General features: G+C 34.9%; 1 protein-coding gene across 1 annotated transcript in view; it reads left to right on the forward strand.

The window, feature by feature from the left end:
• Positions 1-12258, forward strand: part of LACE1 (lactation elevated 1) — a gene marked incomplete at both ends in the record, with an annotated part of 36036 nt that overhangs the window by 9190 nt on the left and 14588 nt on the right. Inside the window, 5 exons of the mRNA XM_008947858.1 lie at positions 346-397; positions 928-1029; positions 2471-2601; positions 9026-9125; positions 11414-11472. Coding sequence (XP_008946106.1) covers positions 346-397; positions 928-1029; positions 2471-2601; positions 9026-9125; positions 11414-11472 — 444 coding nt within the window. The remainder of the gene's footprint in view (positions 1-345; positions 398-927; positions 1030-2470; positions 2602-9025; positions 9126-11413; positions 11473-12258) is intronic.

Consider the following 12258-nt stretch of genomic DNA (forward strand, 5'->3'; position numbering starts at 1 on the left):
GAAAAGGATTTGTTCTGATAATGTTGGATTTGGATACATTTAATAATTTTATATGTGTTCTGGTAAAAAGGCTTGTGTGCTAGGACTGAGGATGGTGATATTTTTACAGTGATCTAAAAAATACCAACCAAACCCTGCATGTGTGTTTGGCCTCTTTTGTAGAATTTGCACATAGACAACATTAAGATTGCTTACCAGTTCTGAGCTAATGATCTATTCAGGGTTATGCTTTGCTAGCTAGTGCTACTTTGGTGATTAAGTGTAGCTACTTTCTTAATTTATCACAGGGATGTACTTGCTTTTATTTTATCCCATACTCATTATTCTTTTTCTCTTGATTTGCAGCTTTTTGCAAAAAACAAACCCCCAAAAGGCCTTTATGTCTATGGGGATGTTGGTGAGTTTCAGTTGCATCTATTCCAATGGAATTTCCTCAAAATGCATGTTTACTCAAATTCTGAAGTGTCTAAAAGCTTTACATTTATATTGAATTATTGCTTTAATGAATTTTCCGGGATAAGTTTTCTTCCACATTATAGTGTTATTTAAGACAATTACACTCCAAATTCTGGAAGCTGTTGTATTGGACTATTATCATGTATAGCTTTTTTCAACATTACCAACTTGCTAGTAGTTGGGAATGAAATTTAGGAGTTTAACGAAGCATATTTTCTGGATGTATATGGAGGCATTTGTGCAATGTTTTGACCACCTGTGTATGGATCAATATTTTAAAACAGACCAATAAAAATGCAATTGTTCCAGGTTTTTGAACAGAAAATATAACTGTTCTTTTGTACTCTTTCTGTGAAAGAGTATAGTTTCATTAGTTCAAAGGTAGTGAACAATTATTGTTTGTAATCCGTACATACTGTTTGTAAATTAACTACTTGTTGTGTGTGTGTTTTTTTTTTTTTTTATTTGAAGGCACAGGAAAGACAATGGTGATGGACATGTTCTATTCTCACTTAAAAGTAGAAAGGAAAAAGAGAGTCCATTTTCATGGCTTCATGCTAGATGTACACCAGAGTAAGTGCAGACACAGGTATTTATGAGAATTTTATGAAATACAATAGCTATGGAAAAAATATGCCTTATTCTCATATTCATAGCAACCAGCATAAATTTATTTAGGTAAAAAAAGAAAAAAAAAAAAAGAAGTTAAAGTATTTTAGTATTGTCTGTTGTGCCAGGGTATATATTAATTGTATATTATTTCTCAAGTATCTCTTCTCAAAGGTACGGTATAATTCACTGTATAGGAAACTTAGGTGTATATTTAGGATTCAGTCCTTAAGTAGATGTTCTTCAGTTACCAATTAGCTTTCATGCAATTGAAAAAAGGCAGTTGCTGAAACTGAAACAGTAAATGTTAAATGCAGTCTGCATTCTGAATAAGCAATAACTAAATAGGTTAAAAATGGCAAGGATAATGAGAACTTTTCTGATTGGCAAACTTAGTATCAGTAATTTACTATCAGTAATTTAGAGGAAAAAAATAATAGAAGTTCATCGTAAGTTTCAGGAAAATTTTTTTACAAGGTGAATAAGGGGCTTTGTTTTGATGGAAATACTGTTTTATATGCTTTAAAATTTGCTTTTCTTTCTGAATTCGATGACCTTCAATATTGGGAAATAGTTAAATAGTGCTGTAATTTACAAGTGTTGTGACAGCTGCGTTTTTCTTGGGAAGCTTTCATCCGTGTAAACAACTTCTGCCACTTTTAGTGCCCTCTTTTCTGTCATCATTGGGTTGCTGTTGAGATTTTCAGTTTCCATTTCTCATCAGTTGTGCTTAAACTTGATGAAGGTAGCTTCTCAGTTGCAGTAAGAATTTGTTTACTAAAGAAAATACTAAAGAAGACCTTTGTTTTCCAAATGTTTGTTTATAGTCAGATGAAATACAGTCCATGAGACAGTAAAGTATGGATTTAATAATCTTATTTTTGCCAGTATCATCATCTTCATTTCTTAAAATATAACTGTGTCAGTATGTCTGAGTTGTTTTAACTAAGTACATTCTAAATACACTTTCAGAGCATGCAATGCAGAGATCTGTACCACTGATTTCTAAACACCATAAAGGTTTTTCATATGCAGAAGATTTAGACAGAAAATGCCGAATTATAAGGTGAAACTGAAACAAAAGTCATGAACTGGAGCAAAACAAAACTGAATAATTTATATCAGTTTTTAAAAAGAGAAAGTATAGGTGCATAGCATTCAAGGGTTCTCTGATATTTGTTTTACGTTTCCAAAGAAGAAAATGCAAATAGCATCTGGTGAGCTTTTAATAGCTGCTTTGCTGTGGTTGAAAACTGCTTTCCCCTCTTGAAATTGTACCAAGTTTGAAGGTTTCTTGTTTTTACTGGACTGGTTTACTTTTTATTTGGTAGGTAAGTGATTTTGTTCTCCTTATCTTAGAAAAAGAAATAAGAATTATTTGTTCTTTTCTCTTTTATTAACTGAGGAATACATCGTCTTAAGCAGAGTTTGCCAAAAAGAAAGCCAGGATTTATGTCCAAAACATATGACCCAATTGCACCAGTAGCAGAGGAAATAAGTGAAGAGGCCGCTCTCTTATGTTTTGATGAATTTCAGGTAAGAAGTTAGAGATTACTCCTTGGCTTCATGGGAAACCTCATAAAATTACTTTTAATCTCAAAATATGGCAATTGTTACTGCTAATACAGTATTTGAATTACTGGCCAGTAGTGAACTGTAGAAACTGAAGAGTAGAAGTCACTTCACAGTTTTGAAAATTATAGTGTTTTTGGGTTTGTTTTTTGTTTGGTTGGTTTTGTTTGTGGTTTGGTGGGTTCTTGTTTGTTTTTGTTTGTTGTTTGGTTGTTTCATTTTTTTTCAGGCGGTAAGATGCAAGTTAGCAAGTCCTCTTTTAGTGCTTTCATTGACTGCTCTGGTTACTGGTCATACAAGGGATTACATGCTTTAGAGTTTGATGAGAGGCTCATGAGTGCTTTAGGGCAGGGACCATCATCCTGTCTCACTGTAGTACATGTAATGCAACCAAATTGTGTCATTATGACTAAGGATGTGGAAATAACACATCAAATGCAATCTAAACTCTTTCATAGAGTATTGGAGCCTTTGTCATGGCTGTGCCAGATTATATCTATGTAACTAACATTTTAAGAAATTTATTGAATTAAAAATGAAAATAAAAAACAATCTCATAAAATGATCTGTGCCCAAGCCAACTTGGTTGATTCATTTGTTTTATACAGCTTGTAAGAATTTTGTTTTAAGTCTTGTCACAAATTTAATTGCTTTATAAACATTTTTGGGAGAGAGGCCAGAGGTATTTGGCAGCTCTAACCAGATGAAATTTCTAATTCAGAGAGAAAATTCAGAGCAAGATAAGAACACATCTCACGTCAACAGTAGTAAAAGAAGCATCTATTAAGTGTAAATTGTCTCCATTATGCTCTTAAATTAACACATTACTGAAATGGATAGATCAATTTTATATCTCCTGGTTACTATTTTATAAGCCTCTGTACCCAAGAAAATAACCAGTTTACGATCAGCTCCCATGAGGGGGATTTTTGTAGCTATAACGTAAGTGGTTTTGGTTTAAGTTATTCTCGCATTTTGCAACAAGGGATAGTCCTTTGATCTATGGTTTCAGAACGTGTGTGGGGTCATTGCAAGCTCATCTGAAGATGTTCAATAAAAAGTTAAATTTGAGATACATTCTGTAGTATTTCAATACGTTAAAAGAACTCTGTCCCAATCTGCTGCTAGAGATTGTTAGTTTATACCAATGACCAAGGACAAATTACAGATTATCAAATTATGCAGGTAAGTACATGAACAAGTTTGAGGCACTCTATTGTATTTTGTTTAGTGTTTTGTCTCATGTTAAACTTTGATTTCTATTTAGTATGCTAATCAGTATAAGACAATAGAACATTTTAAAATCCTGTCTTTGAGGCACAAGATAAGAAAATAGTATTCTTTTTAAGTCTTGCTTCCTGTGAAAATTCTGTGACAGTGATGGATTAATTGTGTGTTGCAAGGTTTAAAATTATAAGCATCAAACATTTTGGTAGGACACTTTCCCTAAAATTCATTAACATTCTCAGAACTGTTTCAAATCATTATGCAAAATTTTATTTCCTCTACTAGATTGCCTCCCAACTAAAAACTTTCTGATTGTGGTTTGGTTTTGTTCTTTGTCTTTGGCTGTTAGCAGTAAAACTTGTAGCAACTAAGTTTAAGAGTAGAAATAAATTCTGGCTAATTCTCGTGGTTTTTCTCTTAAAAAAAAAAAAAATTAATATCATGGTCTTGAACTATGATTTCTAAATACTTAAAATTTCTAAATTATTTCAAAATACTTAAAGATATATGTACAGTGGATATACATGGAGTTATGTTTGCCTATTCCAGTCAACATATGTGATACCTGTTGATACCAGTCCAAGTAGGAAGCAGGTAGATATCTAATGAATGTGCCCATCTTTCCTCTTACAAAAGGTTCCTTAGTTTTGTCAAGTTTTTTATTCACAGATGAGATCCTTATCTATGTCTCCTGTTGGTTTTAATGTCAGTCTTCTCCCGTCATCAAAAAGAAAACCCGATGCTGTACAAGTTTTAAAGTGTCTTTTTTTTTTCTATCACTTTTCAACATCCGTTTTCATATTTTTTCTGAGCCTGATTGCACAAGTGAACAACATGTGAACTTAAGAATGGATTTCAAGTGCTGCTGTTTGATCATTTAAATTCCGCTTTACCCAGTGAGCATAAATACTGGCCTTCCAAGGCTTGCAGGACAAAATGGAAACACACAGAGAGTTGTATTTATGCCGTGAAGAAATGGGGAGGTGAGGTACGGTGGGGACGAGTGTTAATGATCATGACATCAAATGCTGGAATGGTGCAGAGAAGCATCTTTGCTGTAGCGTGCGTTAGTGCAGATACCTGCTATCCTGTGTACAGGCCCGCTCCCTTCATAGCACGGTGTTGCTGTTTGCAGACTTGTTTCCAAATTGTTTGGCTGCTCCCCCTGCTGACTTGCTTGAGGTACCTCAGTCACTTCAGCTGTACAAGTCACCTGTTTCGTCAGTGGGATCACAGTTGGGAAAGTAATATAAGAACTATACTTTAAAATGTGTATCTAAGACTTCACGTTCTTGTGTGAATCTCACAGATCTACTTGTTCTAGTTGTACTAATCTTCTGAATTCACTGATTTCTAAACAGCTGTATTTCTTGACTTATTTTCTATAGCATGGAATGTTACACAGGCTTTGCCTGCTGAAGAGGAATCCTAGCTTTCTGAAATTTTGCAGAAGGCACTGAATTTGGGATAAGAAACATTCTGCTTAAATAGCCATAAAGTAGTGCAGTGACTGAAGAGCAGCTCACATGGTGACAGAATTAATACTGATAATAAGGAGCCATATCTAATTCAGGATGTGTGCAGCTCATTTCACAAGTGGAGATAATGGCTAGATATCACTGCAATCTGACTAACTGATTTAAAGAACTGCTGGATTAAAATGAAACTGGAAAGAGATGGAGATCCAGAACATACACTGCTCTGACTTGCAGGCAGAGCGACTATCTGTTTTGACAGGTGGAAGTCAAGTTGGATCTGTGCTACTTTGGCAAAATAATTGTGTGTGGAGGAAACATCAGGTAACTATTTAGATTTGATTTAAATGCTTCAGGTTGCTTTCAAATACCTGTTGGAAAAAAAGGAGAATAAGCTGACATTACCTTAAGATCAGACACACAGAGTGGTGGTTTAACAGGGACAGCAAAAAGTATTGTTAGTGCTCATATTTCAGAGGAAGCTAAATGCAGAACTTCAAAGGGCGAAAGTGTTGCTGAGGTTGCATATTCCTCTTTTGACAGTGGGCTGGAGCAAAAGAGAAGTACTCTGAAATCTTGTTGCAAAGCCTGGAGAACTACTGTACAAGTGAGGAGTTGACTAATTGATACAGAGAAAAGCTTCAGTATTTGTAAAAGTAGTTTTGTGTGTTCCAGAATATTGTCATATTAAACATAATTACTGTGTCTTAAACATTTCTTTTTGCAAAAACTGTGGGATAGCCAGAACCTTAGTGATGGCACTAAGCTTCCAAATTTGTCTGTTCTGAAGCAGCTTTTTTTTTTTTTTGTCAGCGTTTGCCTGAGTCACAGGCTCTCAGGTTATTAAAGCATTGCTACACCTTACTGATCTTTGTCATACGGTTTACTGTAAATATTAAAATTGGCCAGGTTTTTTTAATCACAAAAGTGTTAAGCCATTCTAAAAATGTGTCCTTGTTTTGAAGAAAACCCCTAGAATTAACCCATTTGTAATTATAATTTTGACGTTTCAGAACACAGAGGTTGGCCAATAAAAAGAGAATAGTTGTTGTTTAGTGATCAAATAACTATACGCAGGTAATTAGAAGCTCTCATTTTGGCATGTGCCTGTAACCAGTGTTGGTACTGATAATGAAAACAGAGCCCTCACTTCATGGTAAGCTGAATGATCATAAAGTGTCAGTCTTTATATACTATGGGTACCACTTGGACTTAAAGCAAACTAGAATTTAGGGAGTTTTTACTAACCTGTATACTATTAAAAGCCTCTAATAAAAATTAGGCTCTTATTTTTGTGCTAATACTAATTGCTGATAATACATGCTTATGTTTGTCATTCATTACGTGGAACTGTACCAATCAGTGGCTGACTGAGTCTTAGGCACTTATACATGTAAATTAACTATTAGTCTAGTCTTTTTTTTTTTTAATTCTTTCTTTTTATTTTTTACATAAGTCATAATGGAAAGCAGCGCTAGGTCATAAAATTCTTTTCTGTTAAATGCTAATGAAATTTTTCCATTCTCTCCATTAGCAGGCTCTCCTTTATTGGTAATTTGTAGCCTTTGCTGTTGTTCTCGATTCATTTTGCAATGAATGCTGCATTCAGTAAAAAAATCTCAGGAACAACAGTGCTTTAGTTACTGTCTTCTACTTGCTTTACCTTGTAGAAATTTTCTTTCTCAGGCTGTATTAGATAAAAAGAGCTCATACAGCATCCCAGTCCTCAACATTACTCTTACTTTTTGACAGAATTTTTTTTTTTTTATAATGCAGTTGGAAGACATCAGAATTCTGCATCAAATATCAGTTTTCATTAGTAGAAGAAAGTTATTAATTGTTCTCTTTTATGTGAGCATTAGTATTCTTTCCCTTCTTGTTTTTTTAAAGGTATTATGCCTTATACTATTTTTAAACAGAAAGTTTGAAACAAAGTGGTTTATATAATACATTTTTAAAACTTTGACTGTTTGGTTTACTTTGTGATACAAGAAATTCCTTTACTCTTAAAACGCACATATATACTGATTCCTTGTATGTCTTGTTTTTTAGGAACAGGCAAAGTCCCTAAATTTTAGTATTCAAAAGAAATAAGTTATCGATAGATGGGTGTGTTACCAGATATGTTAGACCTATAGTACAGTAGTGGATCATTACATGCTCTTTGGAATATGGGATCTTAGTGATCAAAGATGTGCAAATCTGATGGGTGTGTCACTGGTTGTATAGAAGTTTGTCTTCTAGAAGGGCAAAATAAATCCTTATTAATATGCATTCTGTAGACTTAATTAGAAGAACTCTTTGGAAGAAGGAAAGTGGTGTTTAGATATGGTTCCTGATGAACACTGTTGCTTCCAAAGTAGCTGTGAGAAATGTACCATAAGTCTTTTACTGTCTCTAGTGTAGAATTAATTTTTTTTTTTTTTCTACTCAGAAAGGAAATTTAGAAATAGGGGAATGATGGGGATGGGGTTGGTGGTGGAGTAGGGAAAAAATTATACTAGTTGAGATCTTTCTGTAGATGTGTTACTATCACAACACATACATTTAACCTGGTGAAAGCACAGCAGTCTATCAATCTATTGTGTAATGAGTGTGTGTAACTCTCAGCATATTTATTATTTCTCACTTTATTATTTACTCAGAATTGGGGTCTATTTTGGTGAGTCAAAATGCAACAAATGTCTGTAATAATCAGAGGGAATGCAGGAGAAACAAGTGTAATGATAATAAGGATGGTTCACTTAGTAAGATTGCTGATTTCAGTTGGCAAAATCCTGTAAAAAATAAATTCCTGTTGTACCAATGGTCTTCTTTCAAAAACATTTATTACAATTCTTTTCTTTGGTACAGAGTGGTTGTTGATTCCTTTTACTTCTTGGTATGGCAAAGTGGATTCATTTAGTTAAACTTAGATATTTAAACAAATTTGACTTTATGGTTTATTTTTTATTTTTGCAGAGACACCCCCCCCCCTATTGCCTGTCCCATTAATTTTTATTTTTATTTGTATTTTGTGCCTGAAGGTTAGAAGAGGCTGACTGTGCTGGAAGTGACTGTGTGCCTTTTGATTATTCATGGACAGTAATAGAAGGCACTTAAAAAGAACAATGAAATTGCTTATTTTTGTGATGGGCCATCTGTTGAATTGTTTTTTTGCAACAATCACACAATAGTATCTATGTCATATCATTCTATTTTCAACAGCAGCTGATTATGTATAGCTGGCTACTTGTCTTTATTTCTGAAGTCCCATGACCATTTAAATTCACCTCTGCAAACCTTTGCCTCAAAGGTAATAGAAATGTAAAACAGCCGGTGTGTGTTTTCTTTGTATTCTGTTTTTTTTTTTTCATGTTGTTTCTAATTAATTAGGCCTCTTAAATTTTCAGGTCTGTTTTCTGTGTCTCCCACCTGTAGTTTTATAATAGAAGTTAACATGGAATCATTTAGCAATTGGTAAAGAAATGGTGGAGTTCTGTAATAAAGAGTGGGCAAGTTTTGAAAGACCATGGTACATTCACTGCTTATTAATTATCCCTTTTATTTTTTCTCACCAAGCAGTAATTAGAATCTTTCTCCATGGCTTTCACTAACAAGCATTTTTTCCTAGCTACAAAGCCACTTGCAGATCTATTGCAGCAGAAGCTGAAAGCAAGATAAAACAAATGTGTTGTCTTCTGCAGGTCACTGACATTGCTGATGCCATGATTCTGAAGCAGCTTTTTGAAAATCTGTTCCAAAATGGGGTTGTCGTTGTGGCAACATCTAACAGGCCACCAGAAGGTAAAAACAAACATGCTGTTGGAGTTATCCAGATACACTGAAAGGAATCCCAATATCTTACAAAACAGTTTTATTAAAATCATACAGTATTTAATACTAATGAACTCCCTTGTCTTCAAGAATCTGAGATATTCCTATTTGTCCATTTTTTCCATGTTCTTAAGGAAGAAAGGTTTTTGAATAAGTCTTACTCCTCCCTTCTCTCAAACTCAATATGTTCCTCCACCCGCATCCCCCAAAGACCTTCTGTGTTTCCTGATCTTCTCTATGTATCCAAACCAGTGGGGAGGGTGTTTGGGGGCAGGGGACTTCAGGAGGGGTGAAATATTGCCTCTGTTTTGGATGTATTCCAGGCTAGGAAAAGATCATAATCTGCATAAGAAAGGGTAAATGAGAATACATTATCTTTCTTGATTTCTAACTTGGAAACTTGCAGACTTGATCAACCAGCTCAAAGGACAAGTCCATATCAAGATGCTATTTTCACAGCCTACTTTGAGGTCACTCACTGGGAATTACTTAGATGGAGAGTTGTTTCCATTTCTAACAGTGCGCTTACAAAGAGAATGACTAGATAGATAGGTCACACTGCAAAGTCCCCAGATCTGTGCAACTTTTATGACACTGCAGGTTTATTATTTTCAAATGTTTACAAAAAAAATACTGAAGAGTTACAGTATTAAGTCTAACAGTTAATTTTTCTGCCCAAATTAATTAGGTAAAAGAGAACTGCTAAAGATTTACAATGCACTTTATCTTAAAAAAAAAGAAAAAAAAAAAAAGAAGAAAACACTCAAATGTTTACTCTAGAGGAGGAAACAATTTCCCACAGTTTTATTTTCCTTGTTTGTGCAAACAAGATGAAATCATAACAACTGTAGCTGGGTTAACTACAGATACACTGGATCCTGGTGTCTTACTCAGTTGGAAGTGGTCCCTGTGGTTTTTGAAGCACTGCTCTTCGAAGTCCTGGAGAGATTTTTATCGTAACTTGAGGATTGTATCCCACATCTTAAACTGAGATGTCAGTTTGTGTCCGTTATCATCATATGTTTTTTTTAATACATATTAAGACACTGTGTCAGCCTGGAAGACACCAGCTTGTATTAGCTACCCATCAGAGAATGTCAAGAATGGCATCTCCAGAACTGAGCTAGGTGGGAGTCCAGATGGTGATCAGTGCTTGTCTCCTCTTCCCTTCTCACTACGATGTGTGCCTGCAATCCTCCTGCAGGAAAGAGTTGGGTTGGTGTAGTGTGCTCTGTCGAGGTTTAAGGCTGAATTGAGAGATTTGGTTCATGTGGCTTCAAAGGGGTAAAGTGGCTTTTTCATTAGAGAGCAGATGTACTCAGCTGCTATTAGTCACTTAACCACGTTAAACTTCTGCCCCAGGGGAATACAAGGGGAGATGCTGAGGTGCAGTGTTTGAGGAATCATGGCTTTGTTTCTCCACCAAGATGACCATTCATTTTTCTCATCCATACGAAAGAGAGACATGATACAAAATGCATAGCCTTATTCACTAGAAGAACGAAAAGAAGTAGCTGTCTTCTTATAGTACTGTTACATGTTTGTGAATTTTTGCCAGTAAACATGCCAATGTTTGCTGTTTTAACAAATGTATAGCTATCATGATTTGCAGAGCTGGGTATGAGAATGATACCTGGCTTTGTAAAACTCTCTTAGCAGTTAGGGTGCGGAATCACCTTCAGTGATAATTTTTCTAAACATTTCTGTGTACATACTCAATTTTGTGAAAACTGTTTTGTAGGCATCCTGTTGGTTCTCATGCATACTCTGTCTTCTGTCCACCATGAGGTGATGGTAGAGCATAAAAGCTTTAGGCTGGTTGCAGCCTTCAGGCATTATGGGGAATATAGGATTGGGTTTTTCCCCCTCTGCCAAATACTTGGAACTTTGCAGTTCCATAGTTTTGGCCTTAGAATCATATGACTGTATACCCAGCACTACAGATGTTTTTTTATATTCTTACTGTAAAACAGATGCTGGTCTTATTTCTTCTGCTAAAATCACTTATATGTCATTAGAGATTTAAGTCATGCCTCACTCCCCGCCTTTTGCAGACTTTCTCAGGATGTTCCTTTCTTCCTTAAGAATGTATTGAATTTTCATGCTGCAAAAGCAGAGAAATCAATTTCAGCTCTCCTTTTCCACCTTTTGTTCCTCCTCTCTCTAGCAACACCAAGTTTTATTTACCAGACTAAAAGACAAGATGAAATTGTGACTAAGAATAAGTAGCAAAATGGTACTGATTTCCTTTCTTTCAGATCTCTATAAAAATGGTCTTCAGAGAGCTAATTTTGTACCATTCATTGCTGTGCTGAAGGTGAGTCACTTGTTAAATGCTTTTCAATTTTGCCTGCTGTATTAATAAATTAGAGGTTTGTATAGGATTGCTTTGATACTAGTTTCCAGGTAAGACGTATGTGCTTCAGTTGTTTGGGGTAAAAATAATTGAAGGTAAGGCAAAAAATAATTCTTTCTCTCTAGAACTAACCTATCTTGAAAGCTGGATATTTTTAGAATAACAAAAAGTTACCTTTTTGACTAAGACAAATTTATTTGTTTGGAAAAGACTTCCTTACTGGTGTGTATATGTTGTGTAACATAGTATTCCTCTAACAGACTGTGCTATACTTGTGGACATCTTACATTTATTATGCTACAAAACCTTGGTGTTGTTTTGGTATAAGGAAAGTAATGTTTGGTATGTACTCCTCAATTTCTTTGCTTTTGAAGCAGTCTTTCTTGTGTTTAAGTGGTTTTCTGAATAGGTGTTTGTGAAGCTTTGGGTAATGCTCAAAAAGCTGCAGTTCTGAAGCAAGCTTCCTGGAGTTTGCATGTTGTTTGCATGAAATAAACTAGAATTGCTTCATTTACTTTAAAAAAATGGAGCATCCTTTCTCAATAAAAGTAGTGCAGTTTACTTATCTTGCTATTAAAAAGATTGTATGCTGAACCCACACTTTTGAGTGAGTTCTGGGCAAGTAGCAGGTATTTTTAATTCACAATCTATGATAGTCTTGTTACGTTATTGAAGGCTTGTGTACAGCTCCTCTGTCCTGCTCCATCTGGATTGATATGACATGTGAAATGGAAATAATAGCCTTTC

This window comes from Merops nubicus, unplaced genomic scaffold (assembly GCF_000691845.1).
Source record: "Merops nubicus isolate BGI_N331 unplaced genomic scaffold, ASM69184v1 scaffold31979, whole genome shotgun sequence".
Taxonomy (NCBI): domain Eukaryota; kingdom Metazoa; phylum Chordata; class Aves; order Coraciiformes; family Meropidae; genus Merops; species Merops nubicus.